The sequence below is a fragment of the Peromyscus maniculatus genome, chromosome 1 (assembly GCF_049852395.1).
Source record: "Peromyscus maniculatus bairdii isolate BWxNUB_F1_BW_parent chromosome 1, HU_Pman_BW_mat_3.1, whole genome shotgun sequence".
NCBI lineage: Eukaryota > Metazoa > Chordata > Mammalia > Rodentia > Cricetidae > Peromyscus > Peromyscus maniculatus.
In genome coordinates this window covers 210,687,904-210,707,535 of record NC_134852.1, presented here as the reverse complement: position 1 = coordinate 210,707,535, position 19,632 = coordinate 210,687,904, and the positions used below count along the sequence as shown (strand labels likewise).

Genomic DNA, 19,632 nt, shown 5'->3' with positions numbered 1-19,632 from the left:
TGGTGAGCATGCACTTTCGGGCAGTCAGCTGGTTATTGCTGGGACAACACCAGCCTATGAGAGCCTACTGGCTGCCATACCAAGAGTGGATCTTGTTACTTACAAAACGATCCAGTTCTAACAAACAGACACTGACAGAAGGGACCTTGTGCATTGACTCCTTTAAGTTAACTGCAAGGATATTTGGATGATGAGGACTATAAAGAACATTACTAGGAAGTTCTTATAGCATGTCAGCTACTTTGCTGAAAAGCAGCAATCCTGATGATCACTCTGGATTAAAGGAGCATGAGTCAGCCAAGTCATAAGTTCTGTAATAAAGTAGATGACATTGCCTACATACAGTTAAGCAGTCATGAGATCTGTATGCCCGAGGATCATCACAACATGCTATCTGGAAACAACCTAAAATATAATCTTAAGTACGATGATATTTTCAGGTAACAACTACCTTATATTATTCAGATAAAATGCTAACAACATTTATAATCACTTGTATCAGAAATAAACTTACTAGCAGTACAATTATTACCATCTTGCTAAAACATCAAATTAATTCAATTCAGTGTTGTAAAACTCCTCACTCGAAAGGATGGGGGCAAGAAAGCATGATGTGGTCCAGGTGATTAGGGAACAGATTTGCTCCTTAGAAAAGGGTGCACTTAACTCAAATGCACCTCAAATAAGTTGGGGTATTATAGACTTCATTAAAAAGAAATTGTCTTTAATATGATTTACAATTATGTAGTATTAAAACGATCATCATTTCATTTTAGTTTTTTACATTACAGAAGTTCACAGTACTACTGAGTTTTCGAGCTGGAAGAGGATCCTACAACCACTGCAGCTAAAATAATACAGGTCACCCAGCGTGCAGGTGTGCAGCAGGCAGCATTATGGAGCTTTGTGAACACCATGGTGTCCACATCACGACAAAACCAGCTGACACATTTCTCAGAACATGTCCCTGCTGCTAAGGATGCAAGGGTTTGAAGCTCCTGTGGTAAAATACTATTTATGTTACATTAGCTTTGCAAAGATTTTTCCAAATTCATTAGGCCTAAAATTTGCATTGCATCCACTGTGATGATTCAGTGAATGTCAGAATAACCAAAGACGTTCCCTTTTAGGACCACAAACTCTTACAGCACAGTTGTCATGGAGTTCTTATCCCCCTTGACTGTGAGCACATGTACTTGAGTTTATCTTCACAAATGTTTATCCTGGGACTCTAAGCAGCTAAGTAGGAGTGTGGTCCAGAGCACGGGCATCTCTGCTCTCTATGGATGTTGTAGCTGCACAGGACACATACAGCCCCCATCTTCCCCATCTCTGGCCAAGCTAAGATGGGTGGGTCAGGGACTTACGTCGGCTTTCCCTAAGGTGTACAATGTTTCCAAGATCTTGTGGTGGAGCAGGTATTCCATACATGGCCCTGTTTCTCCAGATTCTCGCTCATTTTCTTCTTGGACCAGTATGTCTAACATCTGTTCCAGGTGGGACGGAATGTTCGTATCAGTCACTGGGGCTTTATCATCTAAACGACAGAAAAATCATAAATACTCGAAAAACTTCTTACACTTCCTGTGTGCAGCTGCATTACCCTCCTTCCCCATTCCAACTCCCACAGAAACGTCTGAACCACACATGTGAGGTGTGGCTACATGTGGCTATCTTTGTTAGAAACAGCATATTCAAACTGTGATCGCAGCCTGGAAGAGACCTTGTCAGAGAACATTCCTCCACATCATTTAGAAGTGTCTCTGAAAGGCAGACCTGACTTCTGTCTCCTCTGGTCCACTGCTCCTGAATTATTAACACCCCTGTGCCCCTGCACACACTGATGCCTGTGGTGTCTCTGCTCTCCGACTCAGGAGCTCGGTCCTGCTCCCTCTGACTCCCCTTCTCTCATCCTCGGTCCATCCCAAGACTCTACCTGACTCAGACTGGATTTGTCCCTCACTAACTAAAGTACACACTTGTTTCTCCTACTAGATGAGAAAAAAAAAAAAAAAACCTTTAAAGCAAGAATGTATTTCCTTAAAGCCCAAAGAAGGAAAAAAAAATCACAAAAGCTAACAGTAATATTGAAAGGTGGCTTGTCTCAAAGAACAAAAACAAAAACAGAAAACACCTGTACAGGTCAGCCGCTAAGCATGAACCGCACTCAGCGTATGTAAACTTACTTTCCATCTGAAGGGCCATGGCCCAGCCTTCACTTCCTGCAGAGCTACGCGGGTTTCCTGTCTTTTATACATGGATTACCTCTGACCTCACCAGCTTGCCAGACAGCCACTCTCCTCTTTTCACTCTTGTCTGATCTGTCTGTCCACTGTGGTGACTGCATGATCCTCCAGAGAGCAGGTCAAACCCCAGCATGGGGGACACGGGGAGCTACGCCTCAGTTCTTATACACGCCATCAGCCACAAGGAGTGCCGTTCTGCATGATTTGCAGGTGGCTGCTTTTGTGCTCAGCAGCACAGATGACACACGCAAAGGAGACTGGGTGGCCCAGAAGGGACATTACATTTGCTAATTCTGAAGATAATCCACCCATGTCCTTCTCCTCACTGAGTACAACAGAAGCAACCAGGAGATAGTTTATCAAGCCTGTGGAGACTACTCCCGGCTGCTCTGCTTCCTGCCTTGTTTTCATGGGCACACCATCCACTGGCCTCCAAAGGCCAGGTCCCCACTTGAGCACTGGCTTTCTCTCTTTCCTACTTAATGATGATGCTCACCAACACCCCCGTCTTACTCTGGTATCTGCCTTTCCCTCCACTGGACTCTCTGAAGCCTATCTTACATCCTTCCAACCCTCCACCATCAGTTTCTTTTTTAAAATGCTAGTGCTGTGTTGCCAGTATACGTGATGGCGGCATGTAGAAGATTGCAAATAGATCCATATCTATCGCCCTGTACAAAACTCAAGTCCAAGTGCATCAAAGACCTCAACATAAATCCAGTTACACTGAACTTGACAGAAGAGAAATTGGGAAGCAGCCTTGAACACACTGGCACAGGAGACAACTTCCTAAATATAACAACCCCAGTAGCACAGACACTGAGAGCGACAATTAATAAATGGGACCTCCTGAAACTGAGAAGCTTCTGTAAAGCAAAGAACACTGTCAATAAGACAAAACAGCAGCCTATAGAATGAGAAAAGATCTTCACCAACCCCACATCTGACAGATGGCTGATCTCCAAAATATATAAAGAACTCAAGAAACTAGACATCAAAATACCAAATAATCCAATTAAAAAATGGCATGAAAATCTAAACAGAGAATTCTCAACAGAAGAATCTCAAATGGCCAAGATACACTTAAAGAATTGTTCAACATCCATACCCATCAGGGAAATGCAAATCAAAACAACTCTGAGATGCCATCTTACACCTGTCAGAACGGCTAAGATCAAAAATACTGATAACAGCTTATGTTGGAGAGGATATGGAGTAAGGGGGAACACTCCTTCACTGTTGGTGGGAGTGCAAACTTGTATAGACACTTTGGAAATCAGTATGGCTGCTGTGGGATGGTCTGTATGTTAAATGTGTTGCTCTGATAGGTCAATAAATAAAACACTGATTGGCCTGTGGTCAGGCAGGAAGTATAGGTGGAACTAACAGAGAGGAGAACTGAGAGGACAGGAAGGTGGAGGGAGACACTGCCAGCCGCTGCCATGACAAGCAGCATGTGAAGATACCAGTAAGCCATGAGCCATGTGGCAAGGTATAGATTTATAGAAATGGATGAATTTAAGATGTAAGAACTAGATAGCTAGAAGCCTGAGCCATTAGGCCAAAAGGTTCAAATAATATAAGCGTCTGTGTGTTTATTTTATAAGTGGGCTGTTGGACTGCCCGAGTTTGGTGGGACCTGGAGAGAAAACTCTCCAGTTACAGTATGGCAGTTTCTCAGAAAATTGGGAATCAATCTACATCAAGACCCAATAATACCACTCTTGAGCACATACCCAAACGATGCTCAATCATACCACAAGGATACACGCTCAACTATGTTTATAGCAGCTTTATTTGTAATAGCCAGAACCTGGAAACAACCTAGATGCCCCTCAACTGAAGAACGGACAAAGAAAATGTGGTACATATAAACAATGGAGTACTACTCAGCAGAGAAAAACAATGACATCATGAAATTTGTCAAATGGCAAATGGATGGAACGAGAAAAATCATCCTGAGTGAGGTAACCCAGACTCAGAAGGACAAACATGGTATGTACTCACTCATAAGTGGATACTAAATATAAAGCAAAGGATAACCAGGTTAGAATCCACAGCCCCAGAGAAGCTAGGTAACAAGGAAGACCCTAAGAGGGACACATGGATTGCTCTGGGAAGGGAAAATAGATGAGATCTTCTGGGTAAACTGGGGCCTGGGGAGGGGTAGAGGGGATGGGATGGGAGATGGGAACATGAGGGATTGGGATGGTCAAGTTGGGGGAGGGACAGAGAGGGAGAGCAATGAAAGAGATATCTTGATAGAGGGAGACATTATGGGGTAAGGGAGAAACCTGGTAACAGGAAAACTTCAAGGAATCCACAAAGACGACCCCAGTTAAGACTCCTAGTGATAGTGGAGAGGGTACTTGAACTTTGGCCTTCCCCTGTAATTAGACTGATGACCACCCTAATTGTCATCATAGAACCTTCACCCAGGAACGGATGGAAGCCGATGCAGAGATCCACAGTCAAGCACTGAGCCAAGCTCTGGGAGTCCAGTCCAGTTGAAGAAAAGGAGGAGGGATTATATAAGCAAGGGGGTCAAGCTCATGCTGGGGAAACCCACTAGACAGCTGACCCGAGCTCGTGGGAGCTCCCGGACTCTAGACCGACAGCTGGGGGCCTGCCTGGGACCAACCTAGGCCCTCTGCATGTGAGTGATAGTTGTGTAGCTTGGTCTGTTTGTGGGGCCCCTAGCAGTGGGACCAGGATCTGTCCCCAGGCGCATGAGCTGGCTTTTTGGAACCTGTTCCCTATGGTGGGATGCCTCGCTCAGCCTTGATGCAGGGGGGAGGAGCTTAGTCCTGCCTCAACTTGACATGCCATGCTTTGTTAACTCCCATGGGAGCTTGCCCCTTTCTGAGGAATGGATGGGGGGGGAGTTGAAAGGACAGGGGAGTAGAGAGGAGATCGTGGAGGAAATGGGAGGAGAGGAGGGAGTCGAAACTGTGGTTGGTATGTAAAATAAATTTAAAAATTTAATAAAAAAAAATGCTGGTGCTGGAACCCAGCACCTAACTCATGCCAGGCAAGTGCCCTACCACTGAACTATGCCCCCATCCCAATACCTTACATCTTTTGAAGTAATTAAGACATTTGGGGGGTACTTGAGATGTGATTCGGTAGGCAAAGTACTTGTCATTCAAGCATTAGGACCTGAGTTCGGATGCCCAAAACCCGTGTAAAAACCAGGCGTGTGGCTGTGGCTGTGATTCCAGTAGTTTGGGGAGGGAGAAGACAGGTAGATCTCAGGAGCTCACTGGCCAGTCAATCTAGAGAATCAGTGAGCTTCAGTAAGAGACAATGTCTCAAAAAGTATGGTGGAGAGCTGTGGGATGTCTTTCTGGAGGCTGTGAATATGTGTGGCACCCATTGGTTAATAAATAAAGCTGCTCTGGCCTATGGCAGGGCAGGATGGAGCCAGGCAGGAAAATCCTAAAGAGATAGTGGGAGAAGGGCGGGGTCGAGAGAGACGCCAGCCCGAGGTCCAAGGAGCAGCATGTAACGCCACAGAACACGTGAGATATATAGATTAATAGAAATGGGTTGAGTTAAGTTATAAGAGCTAGTTAGCAAGAAGCTTGAGCCATAGCCAAACAGTTTGTAATTAATATAAGCCTCTGAGTGATTATTTCATAAGTGGCTGTGGGACCGTGGGTGGGAGAGATTCGTCCAGACTGTTGGGGAAGGCAGGACCAGAGAAATTTCCATCGACCTGAGTTCACTCCCTGGAGAGAACCAACTCCACAAGGTGTACTCTGATCTCTACATACACCAAGGCATGCTTATTCACATACGTCACACACACACACACACACACACACACACACACACACACACACACACACGGAAGGGGCAGGGACAGAGAGGGACAAAGGGAGAGGGAGACAGAGAGACTAATTGACCAATTTTAAAAAATAAAAACAAAGGTGGAGTGACTGAGGAAGATCCCCAGGATGGTCTTCTGTGCCCCTCCCCTCCCCCACCCCCCTCGGGTCTCCTCGCACAACACTCCTCAGGACGCAAGCCACATACTGTCCATACATTTTCTACCCATTTTGTCCTAAACTTCAGCACTGATCATCTTTCCTCGGTGCCATTAAAACAGGGTTCCTCAAGAACACCAGTGAGGGGCTGGACGGATGGATCAGTAGGTAAGAGCACCCAGGTGAGGGCCTCTCCAGACGAACGTGGCCGAAGGGCAATGTGGTCTTCTCTAGATTGAAGTAGCCACGTGCCGGTCCCACACCCAAACACACACTGCCACGCCCCCATCCTGCCTGCTTCATTTCTCCGACTCTTAGCTGACACACACTTTCATGTTTCCGTTTACTGTGTGCCTCCCCGAGTCTATCAGGACAGAGCTGCTGTGCCTGCTGTGTGTGAGACGTCTACTCAGCTCCCCACTGCCTAGAACACTGCCAAACACAGGAGATGTCCAAAGGGGACATTTGAAATGACCCTAAAAGAGGAATCAAAGGTAAAATCGTTTAAAGTTAAAAATAACTGAAAACTCATCTTGAAGCAGATCATACGCACGGATGTTCCTTACCTGAAGTCTCTATGTAGTAATGGGTGATTGCCTTCCAGTGATAAACAAAGTCTTCTTGTAATGGAAGAGACGGAGCAAGCTACACAAACACAAAAGAGCAGACTTAGAGCGAGGCATTAAACGCGCCTGTCAATTTTAATATTACACTTGTCCAGGATGCATGAGAAGCATCAAAACAAAGGGTAAACTTGAGTTGTATGTCAGATATCAAGTAAGATCAAAATGAGTTGAATCCAAGGAAGCAATATGACTTAAGAAGAACACCCCTTGATCAATATTATTAGTAAACTACGGCATTCAACTTTCCCCCAGTCTGTTATCACACGGCTTCAAAGGTGACTAGAGCAAAGCACCGTCATTCTGACTAAGCTTTCTGTGAAACACTACTGATGACCAGAGGTCTCTGGACCCCGGACTTTGGAAGGGGAGAGGGTGGCGAGTAGCTGGCAATGGCTTACACATCAGCACAGCACACACACACACACACACACAGAGCGCTGCCAACGTCGGTTATAATCAGATTAAACTGCTCCTACTTTCCACGGCTGTCTTTGCAAGCCTGGGTCAGGCAATGTATATTTTTAGCAAAATAACTACATGAACAAGACACTGTAATTTAAATTCTACAAAATGTGTTACAGTGCAAGCTTTGAAATGCACTTCCTAAGTTTTAAGGCCAGAGTTACAGCCCCCAGCCACTTTTCTGCCATGGGCTAGCACCAGGGAATTCAAGTTAAATGGAAGAAAGACAGATGTGGCCGCTCCTTCTCCAGGAGCCTTGACTCTTTCTTGAGGGAGAGGGGGAGGGGGGAAAAGGGGAGAGGGGGCATCCTAGAGGTGTTGTCAACTTCTGACAGAAGTACAGCTCCCACCTATGGTAATGCAGAGCTGGAGGTTTCTAGCCTGGGAACCCAAGTCTGATGGGGTAAAGTGCCATTTCATGCTCCTCTAAGGGCCAACACTGTCCAAACTTCAACACTGTGGCCAGTTGTCATCTACAAAGCTCACACTTGGGAATGCAGCAAACTGAGCGCACACGCACACACGCACACACGCACACACGCACACACACACACGCACACGCACACGCACACGCACGCGCACACGCACGCGCACGCGCGCACACACACACACACACACACACACACACACCCTCATCATGTCTTAAGAAGTCTATGGTTTTGTGTTGGGCCCCATTTATGGCTTCCCAAGGCTGCAGATTGGGGACACCCACCAAATGACCTGCAGTCAGATCTCTCCTACACTTCCACTTGTTCCAAGTTGACCTTTGGTTTCCCAGCTAGTGACCTTGAAGTTGACAACTCTGTCAACACAATTTCTCAACTCTTGTGCAACTTACGGGTACAGTCCTGGACACGTTAAGAGGCTCAATCCATAAGGTGCCTACATTTATGAAAATGGGACTCAAGAATTTCAAACCATCATTGGCTGCTTAAAGCTGATTCTCCCTACACTGTCTGCCTATGTGCAGAGAACTTGACCAAGAAAGTAGAAATACCCAGTGCAATTGTGAAAGACTTAACAGGCAGTTAAGCTTTGGGAAGATTCAGCTTTATGGAGTTAAATTTACTAAAATGGGACAGACACAGGAGGAAATGATTGCATTTTTAATGTAGTAACAATTCCACCTTTTGGGTGGTTACAGTGTCCTTCCTCCAGCTCTGCCCCAGGAGGCCCCCAGGCTGGAGGCTCTGCCACGGAACACCATCAAATCCCAAGCAGGACGGTGCTATTATTCCGATGCAGGGGAGAAATAGCAGAATTGTTCTGAATTATAGTAACTCAGATGAGTAACAATCTCATTCAAACATGAATAAATTCTCTTACTTCATGAGACTCCAGTAAACTTGCCTTTTCTGTAACTAACATGCAAATGACCTATTACCATTGCATAAAAACATCCATCCTCTGAAAGGGATGTGTGAATCAGCAGCAGGAGACTATAATTCAATTTTTTAGTATTTGGAGATTAAATTTTCAAAACTCTCATTCCTATAGCCCCCCCAAATCGCCAGGACACCTATCTACTGTGACTTCCTGTTTTCCTACCTGGGACTTCCTGTTATCCTATCTGGACCGTCCTCCTCTCTAGGAAGTTTCCCCTCTCCACTTTGAAGCACCTGCTTCCTCCTAGCCTTGACCCCAACTTTTACCACAGCTTAACTGCTCTCATTTAGGCTGCAACTGGACAAGGGCTGGGGTGGTACCATTCTCTTCATCATTTAGACTCCTGGTTTCAGCCCAGTGATGGAGCCGAATCAGCACCACACTGTTCATTTGACACACAGATGTGCAGGCTGGCACCCACTGGTCAGGCACACTAGTGAGTCTTTAGTTACCCAACCAGAGATCAAACTGAGGGCCTTGCAGAAGCAAAGACTCCACCATCAGGCCACACTCTCAGCACTCTTCACTTCTTAGACTGCAGCAGGGTCTCACTACATATTCCAGGTAGGCCTTGAACTTGAAATCCCCCTGCCTGAGCTGCCTGAGTGCTGGGATTACAGGTGTGCACCACCCCATCATACCCAGCCTAAAACAGTGTTAAATGCTCACTGGCGCTCCTCTTTTGCTCAAATTCCCATCAAAGACCAAAATACCAGTTAGCTGACTTGCCTTAGGTAACAATGCTTTCTGCTAGAAACCTGGACTTTGTCCAACACATCACATCCACAAAAGGACTTCCATCAACAACCTGGACAAAACCTCCCAGTCACCACCTCTGCTTGAAATGTCTACAAAATGCACATTCTAAAAGATCTTTTAGAGTGTCCTTTTCTACCCCAAACTTATTTTATCTTTGTTATGGTGTTTGTTTTTGTTTGAGTCAGGGTCTCTTGTAGTTCCAGCTGGCTTCAAACTCACAGTGTACTGGCCTTGAATTCCTGCTCCTCTGGCTTCCAGCTCCTGAGGGTCGGGATTACAGCGTGTACGAAACCCACATCTGGGTTTGCCTTGTGTTTCTTAAGACAGCTCAGGCTTGCCTGGATCTCACTCAAGAAGGTCTCGGAGATACAAGTATGAGCCACCACATCTGTTTCCAAGTCCTTAACACCCTCCCTATCTTTTCTGCCTCTCGACTACCCTGTTCCAGTCTCACCTCCAGAGAATCTTCAACTGCTCCTAAGATCAGCTTCCTTCCTCCTACAGGCTCCAACCTGGCCAAACCGATCTAAGAAGCATTATCAACCAAGCACCCCACAAGACTCTCCTACACACCTCGTTTTAACCCCCCGCAGCAATCTGCGCATCTCACTACTCATACTGCGTGGAGAAAGAGCTTGAGTGCACAGACTCAATCAACTTCCGGGTCAGGACAGAAGCGGGGACAGAGGCTGGCCCGGACCCCTGCTCTGTCCGTTCCAGGGCCATCACACCCTTGTGCATTCCTCACAGTATGACCTCCCAGGTGCTTAGCCAGTTGGCACTGTGAACCAAGACGCAGACCCACCATGTTTCCTTAGTGTGTCGGGGCTTTCACCGCGCCTCCTAAAACACTTGCCGAATGAGAGAAGGGCTCAAGTGGGTTGGAAAAGAAGTCCCAGGACAGAGTTGTTTTCAAGAATCAGTAGCCACTAGCCATGCCCCTGGGCAAACTGCTGAAGAGGGCAGAGGATCGAGGCCAGCCTGGGTTACGGCTTTCAGAGGTAGAGGGCTCTAGCAAGGCAGGAGGCCCATGTTCAGTTTCCAATATGGTGGATGGGGTGGGATGCTGTTCCCAACAACTGTCTTTGAAACAAACCTATACTTTGAAAACATTGATTCACATTCTGAAGGATGACTTCCACTGTGCTGGTTAAAACAGATAAAAGCTCAGAAAGGGAAAAAGCCACTCCGCAGGACCTGGCCCTCAGCAACACTAATGGAAACAAACGGCTACAATCGTCCAATCTAACCTCAGGACCGGCCTCTCAGAGTTGAGACATGTGGCAACCGGCTAACAGAACACATCATTCCTACAACTCTTACTGTAACTCAAATTCCTTAATGGTCTTTTAATAAATAACCCGGAGTCAGATATTGGGGTGAATGCTGAAAGTTCAGAGAGACAAAGGAACAAGCCACAGCCACTTCTCACCTCGCCAACTCCACGAATCCTCTGACTGAATGCCTGAGTCCTCAGAGGTCCAGCAGAAAAGGGCTTTGGCCGAAAAGCCTTCAACCATAACGGGCTTTAGTTCCGTCTCCTCACACCTTATATACCTTTCTCCACCCAGCCATATCACTTCCTTCCTAATGCTGCGATTAAAGGCCTATGATTCCCAAGTACTGGGATTAAAGGTGTGTGCCACCACTGCCTGGCTCTGTTTCTCTCCTAGACTGAGTCAATCTCATTGTAGTCCAGGGTGGCTCTGAACTCACAAAGCTCCTGAATGCTAGGATTAAAGGTGTGCGTCAACACTGCTTGGCATCTATGTTTAATCTAGTGGCTTGTTCTGTTCTCTGATCTTCAGGAAACTGTATTAGGATACACACTATATCACCACATCTTACTAACCAGGGCATGCTACATGAGAGGAAGACCATCTTTTCCGGAAAAGGAGCTAAGAGTTATATTACAGGTCTTGGCTTTTATCGGCTTAAAACACATTTACAAACGTGAGGCTTTGAAAACATCTTCTATTTCCCCTTTTTGTAGTTTTTGGCAAATGAGGAAAAACCATTTAATTAATACATGCCAGGTGTGATAGCACGCTCCTGTAATCTCCACATTTGGGAGGCTGAGGTAGGAGGACCCCAAGTTTGAGGTCAGCCCCAGAAATTTAGTGAGACCCTATTTAAGAATAAAATTTTAAAGTCTGGAGAGATGGTTCAGCAGTTAAGAGTACTTGTTGCTCTTGCAGAGGACCACATTTGGTTCCAGGGACTTCGGTAATCTTTTCTGACCACCACAGGCACCTAGCATGCACTTGGTTCATATACATATGCAAACAAAATACTCATACACATGAAATAGTGAATCTAAAAAGATTTTTTTTTAAGAAAAAATTTTAAAGGGGTAGGAACTGGCATGGCCCAGCAGTCAAAGCTACTTGCTGGTGTCTGATCCCTTGTGTTTGATTCCCCAGGACTCACACAGTAAAAGGGAAAGATGTCCTCAGACTTCCACCTGATCAAGTGCTGTGGTTCTCTCTCTCTCTCTCTCTCTCTCTCTCTCTCTCTCTCTCTCTCTCTTTCTCTCTCTCTCTCTCTCTCTCACACACACACACACACACACACACACCCTACATACCACATACGCTTACGCATGCATGCACTCACTCAAAAAAAAAAGGTCATGATAAAAATGTTCAGAAAAGGCTGGGGTGGCTAGAAGACTGTGGTACAGCGATTCCCTAGCATTTACCAAGGCCCTGGGTTAAATCCTCAACACCAGAAACTACATGAATAATGAAGCACTAGCCTGTGATCCTAGCTCTTGGGAGGCGGGGGCAGAAAGATCAGGAGTTCAAGGTCATCTTTGGTATTTAGCAAGTTTGAGGCTGGTCAGGGACCTTAACTCAAAAACAAAACAAACAAAAAAAACCCAAACTCCTTACCTACCCTCATCTAGATGAATATACATCTGATTAACCTTAAAAAAAAATAGAAGTCTTATCTGACTGAATATGGACACTTAGACAGGACAACACCAGGTAGGAGAGCATAGCTCTGAAGAAGCATGCAGTCACCGGCGGGCAGGGGTTCCCTCCCAAGTCTGCAGAACCCTGATGATTCTATTCTTTGGAATGCTGCATCAGAACATAAAAGGAGAAAGAAAAAGCCAACAAATTAAGGAATGCGAAGACTTGTTTATGGATAAAAACAAGCAAAAAGTCAGAGACTGAGTAACGAGGGAACTAATCTTGGGTTATGAAAAACATTCAACTACCAAAGGATGGCTTTATGTATCATTATCTAAGAGTTCTTTCCCAGGAGAATGCTGAAGGGGGCATCAGAAAATATTCTTCAAGGGATGAGGGACCAAGTCCATAACCCCAGCCCTTGGGAGATGGAGGAAGGGAGGTTTACAAATCTATGACTCTAATTTTGTTAGCTGACCCTAAAATCACTGTGGTATTTGATTTGAAAAAAAAAAAAAAAAAATCATGTGAATTTGAAAGTGATTAGGTCATTCCCAACATAAGTACAGGACCAGCCAGCCTGGGCTACGTGAGACTCTATCCCAACAAAAAAGCAGAGCAGAACCAATCAGATTTCAGGAGCTTTACTTTCTCTTGGTAAACTGTGTGGGTGGTATAGCATATCAGAAACAGGCACTGAGCAAATGAACTTGACATTTCCACAGGCCAGACACTTACTCCTGGGACTAGTGAACCTAGTGAACTCCTACTTCTCACTGACCCGAGCAAGACAGGGAAACTATTACCCAGCCAGAGTCTCACTCAGGTAATCTGGTAGATGTTAATGATACATGCAATTATAAAAAGATTACAAAAAAACAGAAAACACAGGCCTTAAGACAAAAACGAGTCAATAAACCAAAAATCCTAGCTAGGTTTGGCGGCATGCCTAGACAGAGGCTAAGGCAGAAGTTCAAGGCCAGCTTGGGAAACTTGGTAACACTTAATCTCAAAAAATAAAAGAGAATAAAATAAAATTCAGTGGGAGAGCTTTTGCCTAGAACATGACAGGCCCCAGGGTTTAATACACATAACTTATGCCTAATTATCTCTTATTTATCATTATATTAAGTTTGAAGACTATACTCTAAAGTATAATTCAAAATATCGATATAACTGTTCTTAAAACTTTTAAATCATTTTAGAGATGCTGCTGCAGGCTGACTCTGTATCGGGCAGGGAAAGGAAAAGTGTGTCTCAAAGCCCTGTCTTCTCCCCGTGTGTCAACATTGCTCCTCCCCCTTTCTTGCTTGGTTTGATGTGTCACCAAGGGGGGAAACCAGAACGAAAAACCTAAATTCCATATACTACATAACTGGAATTGTATTAAAGTTTTGTCTCCATAACTGAAATTTACAACTCTAATTTTGTTAGCTGACCCTTCACATCACCGTGGCATTTTTTTTTCCTTTAAAAAGTCGCGTGAAGTTGCAAGTTCTATTATGAAGTCATTCACAACATGTAAAGAAAACGTCATTTTTAAAATTAACACAGAAACTTTCGTCACACAGGGTAATACTCAATCCAAAACAAGCAAGTCAAATAAAGCAACGGGATGTGTTTGGTACTGGCAAGGCATTCTCTTTCTAGGTTCTTCGGGTCTGTTAGGAGGTTTGAGTAATGTCCCTCTGTTGTTTAAGACCAGCCTCAAAGTACAGCGGTTGCAGGCTGCGCCAAGAGCGTCCGGGAAGCGCATTATTAGACAAGAAAAGGGAAACAGATGGTGAGCGCTGGGCGATCGCGGACCTGCAAACTCCTGCAGATCCATCTCCCAGGTCCTGCCGAGGTGAGCCGCCGGACCCGAGCGAGCGAGCAAGCAAGCAAGCAACCGAGAGCCGGCACCGGCGTCCACCGGGCCCGCGGTCCCCAACGCTCCTCTCCCACCCGCACCGAAGCAAAAGCAAGCCCAGCCCACCGGCACCGCCGTTCTATTGTCTTGCGCGGCGCTGGCCACTCGGCCCCGGAGGTTAACGGCCAGGAGGCCCCGGGAGCCGCCCGGTCCCCCGGCGGGAGGGCAGAGGCCGGGCGAGCGCGCAGGCCTTCCTTCCCCGCAGCCTCCCCGCTCCCGGCAGCTCGGGCCGCCGTCCCCCGCACCCCCACGCCCCGCGCGGCCTCACCGCCTCCACGGCGTGCTGCAGGATGGACGTGAGCTTGGAAAACATCCTGTCCCGGGACTGCAGCAGCCTCTCCCGGGACGACCTGGAGAGCTCCTCGATGCGCCGCCGCCGCCCCTGCTGCGGCTGCCCGGGCCGCTCCAGAGTGAAGGCGGGTGCGGGCGGGCTCGGGCGGGGAGCTGAGGGCGGAGGCCGAGCGGGAGGCGCGGCGGCTCGGCTCGGAGGGCGCGGGGCCGCGGCGGGCGGCTCCGAGGACGCTCGGCTGGGACTCGGGGCCCCGCGGAGCTCGGCGGCGGCGGCGGCGGCGGCGCGGACACGGTGGCAGGAGGCTCGGGCTCTTCCGGCAGCTGTGCCCGCCGCGGCCTGCAGGGGGCGCCGGCGCATCCCGGGGAAGCCCAGGCCTGGGCGGCCTGCGGCGCTGGACGTGGGGCGGGGCGCGCAGAGGCCGCGGCGGGGAGGGCGGGGCCGGCGCGGTGCACCGGGCGGGCGGTGCTCGCCCTCGGTGACCGGCGCAGTGTGCGGATTTTGCCGCGACACGTTGACATTGTGCTTACGTACGTCCCATACCCGGCAAGTTTGGAAAGGCCGCTAGGGAAATACCAGCATCCCTAACGCGAAAACGAACAGTGGGTCCACGTGCTAGGAATTCGAATGCATCAGAGGCAGGTGAAGAAAAAGAATCCTCCGGGCTGTAAAATTGCTTATTAGTCTTATCAAAACCGGAAGTGCCGAGTGGACACGTGGGACGAGGGTTCGGTTAAGGAACTCAGGATAGTGAGTTACAAGGTTTCAGTGTGTTCCTGGAAAAGAAAAGAATATTCCAGATGCCTAAGACTGATAAGTGGAGCTACAGTGTGATAAGCACTTAGCTGGAGGTCTCCTAAAACTCCATGCAACAATGTATTAAACAAGCCTAGAGGAAACACTGATCCGACCTGACAATTTTAAGTTGGTTGATAAAACTTCTGAAAGAACTTTAGAGAACTTTGCTTTAAGCTGATATTAGCATTTCACCAAGAGGATCGATCCGGAAGTTCTGGATTAGAGTGGAGTAGATTTCTCATAACCATTGGTGAAAATACCTATTTATAGTAAAATTCGTTGAACAGAGGACAGATAAAGGGCAGAAGAGGTCGCCACAGATCTTAGGGTTAAGAAGCCAGGCCCTGGAGCTGCGTCCTGTTTGAATCCAGCTCTGCCACTCTTGGGCATGGGGTGGAGGGATTTTCGCACTTTCCTCAACTGTTGTCATGTTGGTAACGACACAGAGGATGGGAAACCAAGGTGTAAGGTGAAGGGAGACAGACAGATTCTTGTCTCTTTTTCCCTTCTTTGCTTGTACTTCCGCTGAGGCTGGTAGACATGACCTCGTAAACTAAAATGCTGCCAACCTCCTCTGTAATTTGTTGAATATTGAGAAGTGTTTCTTTCCAAATTCAGGCTCCTTGTTCCTGCTCCAACCCAGAGCATATAATGTTTTTGTTGTTGTTGTTATTACTATTTAAGAGGTTTGGTCATTTTATTAACTATAATAATTTTCCTGGCCTAATTATATGGCATTTTGTATTTTCATAATGCCTTACAACCCCAGCTTGTGTGGGGAGTTATGTTTAAACAGACTGAGTTGTGTACAATGGATACTTAAGTTTGCATACTTATTATAAGCTCAATAAAATATATATTTGGGTCTAGCTTAATACCAGTACTCAATGGTTTGTCTACCTGGTACCTAATTTCTGAGATGCACAAGCAGCTGGGAACTGTAACTGAGCCAGTGGTTGTAGTTCCTGTTCCCACCCTGGAATGCTTAGAACGACACCAATGTACAGCCTGCCTAATTCCTGGGAGCGGCTGGACTCTCCCCAGCAACTGATGTGGGAGACCTCAGGAGGAAGCCTTTCTCACCTTTGAAAACGCCATGGTTACCTGGAATTCCTCAAGTTAACTGGAACTTGTGTATTGATTCTGTTTGCTTAAGGCAAATAATAAATTTAGTCCTTTTTGAGAACTGAAACAGGGCTGGAACCATGGCTAAGATGGCTTGCTGCTCTTCCAGGATGCCCAAGTTCCGTCCCTCACACCTGCATCAGGTGTCTACAACCTCCTGTAAGCCCGGTTCCGGGGGATGCAGCACCCTTTCCTGGCCATGTGCACATGTGTGTACTTGGAAGAAACACACACACACACACACACACACACACACAGAAGGCCTGGAAACTGACGCCCAAGTAGGATGGAGCTGAGAAAAAGAAAGAGATGATGCTAATTTTCTGTTTGGTGACTTCTGGTTCAGTGGGTGGATGGGAAAAATTAGCAACATTCTCTTCACAAACCCTGCCAAACTGAATAAAAGTTTCTCCCCCACAAACCCAAAAGGACAAGTCAGCCGGTAGCAGAACTCCGAGAACTGCTCGTGGTTTAGTGGTTAATGACAGAAAGTGGTCTGCGTGTGAACTGTCCCCCGGAGACTCAGGTTTGAACACTTGGCCCCAGCTGGTGCTGCGGCCTGGGGGTCACAGACCCTCTCGGAGGGGGGACTTGTGGGAGGAAGTGCACACTGGGAGCCTGACTTTGAGCTTTATGGCTGGCCCCACTTCTGGTTCCCGTCCATGTTCCCTGTGTGGGGGTGAAATTGGATTACTCAGCGTCCTGACTGCCAGGCTGACCTCAAGCTCGGCCGCCCTGCCCTCCCTGCCGTGATAGATTGTCCTCTCTGGAGCCATAATGCAAATCCTTTCCTTCCTCAGTTGCTTTCAGCTGTGGTATTTGTCACAGCAACTGAGGCAACCACAAGAGCAGGTACCTGGGCACATGGCACAAACAGGCTCCAGAATGGAGGTACGGGGGAGTTTGTTGAGAACTGGGTAGTTCTGTGAGACCCTCTCACTGCCCCCTGCAGTCCTGGCCGAAGACGACTTAACTCAGGAGAGGGTAGAAATGCCACATTGGGATAGCGGGGAGAAAAGAACGAAGTGAAAATGGGCACATCCCTAACCCACTCCTGTTTCTAGGGTGGTCACCTCAGTCTGCTCCTGCCAGAGGGAAGAACGGAGAGTCTGGAAAGACCTGGAGATACTGGCAGGGAGCCTCGAGCAGAACTCTGAGCTCCTGCTGTGTGCTCCGAGAGCTCAGCCGGTCTTGTGCACCTCTCCTAAATGGATCAGACTCCATGAGGTCATCAGAACCAGGAGGAGTGTGTCTAAGACCGGTGATTGGAGGCACCGAAGAAGGATGTGAGACAGTGGATGGACTTGTAAGAAACGAGTCTGTATGGAACAGATGGAGACTAAAACTTAAGGAGAAACAATGTTCCCACCACTCTCCAAGAACAAAAGAAGATAGGCGTGAATGAACGATCTGCTGTTTCTAAAATAGCAGCTTTGGAGCACAAAGAAGGAAGGCTTAGGAACCTGGAGTAAAACACAGAAGTTAAAAACGAATAGGAAGGGGCTGGAGAGATGGCTCAGAGGTTAAGAACACCGACTGCTCTTCCAGAGGTCCTGAGTTCAATTCCCAGCAACCACATGGTGCCTCACAACCATCTGTAATGAGATCTGGTGCCCTCTTCTGGCCGGCAGTCATATATGCTGTATACATAGTAAATAAATAAATCTTAAAAACAAAAACAAAAAAACAAAACAAAATAAACAATAAAAAAAAACGAATACTAAAAAAGATGGAAACATTTCCCAAAGTATTTCCTAAGCACCAGTGAAAAGCCAGGTGTGGTGGTATACATCTCTAATCCCAGCTCTCAGGTTAGGAGTTCAAAGCCAGCTTGGGCTACAAATAGTATTCTAGGCCAGCCTGGGTTACTCAAGACCCTATCTGTCAAAACACTGACCAAAACCAACATGGACAGGGAGGCGTTATTTCAGCTTATAACTCTCAGGGGTCATTCTCCATCGCTAAGGGAAGCCCAGATAGGAGCTTGAACAGGGCAGGAACCTGAGGCAGGAGCTGCTACAGAGGCCGTGGAGGGAGCTGCTTACGGCCGGCTCCCCATGGCTGGCTCAGCCTGCTTCCTTATAGAACCCATGCCCACCTGCCCAAGGTTGGTACCATCCATGGTGAGCTGGGCCTTCCCACATCAATTGCCAGTCATGAAAACACTCCACAGGCTTTCCCACAGGCCAGTCATGAAAACACTCCACAGGCTTTCCCACAGGCCAGTCAGGCGGGCACTTTCTCAGCAGAGGTTTCCTCTTCCCTCTATCTGTGTCGAACTGACGTGAAACCATCAGGCACACGACTGAAAAAAGCAAAGATCAATGACAACAAAAGGCCAGAATTATAGGTGAAAGTTCTTAATTCGAGGGCCTGTCTAGTGGAAGTAATAAAGTGGGCAATATTTAACAAATAATTCATTTAATAACTTGTTAATTTCATAGCATGAGTTTCCAGGTTGAGAGCATCCACTACATGTCAGAATGATGAATGAAAACAAACTCATTCTACTGGACACTTGTAAAATTTCAAAACACTGGGTTCAAAGAAAGATTGTGTAATACTTCCAATGAGAGGAAACAAAAATGTTGTTCGAATCTTGATGGTCTTTAAAAAAAAACAAGCCCTTCTTCCTCGGCGCTGCCTGCGAGGTGGCTGCCATCTGAGTAGCGGCATCATGGCTGCCCTCCGGCCTCTGGTGAAGCCCAAGATCGTCAAAAAGAGGACCAAGAAGTTCATCCGGCACCAGTCAGACCAATATGTCAAAATTAAGCGAAACTGGCGGAAACCCAGAGGTATCGACAACAGGGTGCGGAGAAGATTCAAGGGCCAGATCCTCATGCCTAACATTGGTTACAGGAGCAACAAGAAAACCAAGCACATGCTCCCTAGCGGCTTCCGGAAGTTTCTGGTCCACAATGTCAAGGAGCTGGAAGTGCTGCTGATGTGCAACAAATCTTACTGTGCTGAGATTGCTCACAACGTTTCCTCCAAGAACCGAAAAGCCATCGTGGAAAGAGCAGCACAGCTGGCCATCAGAGTCACCAATCCCAACGCCAGGCTACGCAGCGAAGAAAATGAGTAGATGGCTTGCCTCTGTGTTTCATTTGTGTTTAGATAAAACC

The 19,632-nt window shown here is 47.1% G+C and overlaps 2 protein-coding genes across 2 annotated transcripts in view; one reads left to right on the top strand and one right to left on the bottom strand.

The window, feature by feature from the left end:
• Nucleotides 1-14,877, bottom strand: part of Fhip2a (FHF complex subunit HOOK interacting protein 2A) — a 30,014-nt gene extending 15,137 nt beyond the window's left edge. The window contains exons 1-3 of the mRNA XM_006978446.4: nt 14,564-14,877; nt 6,802-6,880; nt 1,368-1,537 (exon numbers count right to left, since the gene is read on the bottom strand). Coding sequence (XP_006978508.1) covers nt 1,368-1,537; nt 6,802-6,880; nt 14,564-14,608 — 294 coding nt within the window. The 5' untranslated portion in view covers nt 14,609-14,877. The remainder of the gene's footprint in view (nt 1-1,367; nt 1,538-6,801; nt 6,881-14,563) is intronic.
• A 4,247-nt stretch (nt 14,878-19,124) lies between these two features.
• On the top strand, nt 19,125-19,621 carry LOC102906194 (large ribosomal subunit protein eL32). Its single transcript, XM_042266368.2, has one exon. It carries the CDS (start codon nt 19,185-19,187, stop codon nt 19,590-19,592), a length of 408 nt encoding a protein of 135 aa, XP_042122302.2. The 5' UTR covers nt 19,125-19,184; the 3' UTR covers nt 19,593-19,621.
• The last annotated feature ends 11 nt before the right edge of the window (nt 19,622-19,632 follow it).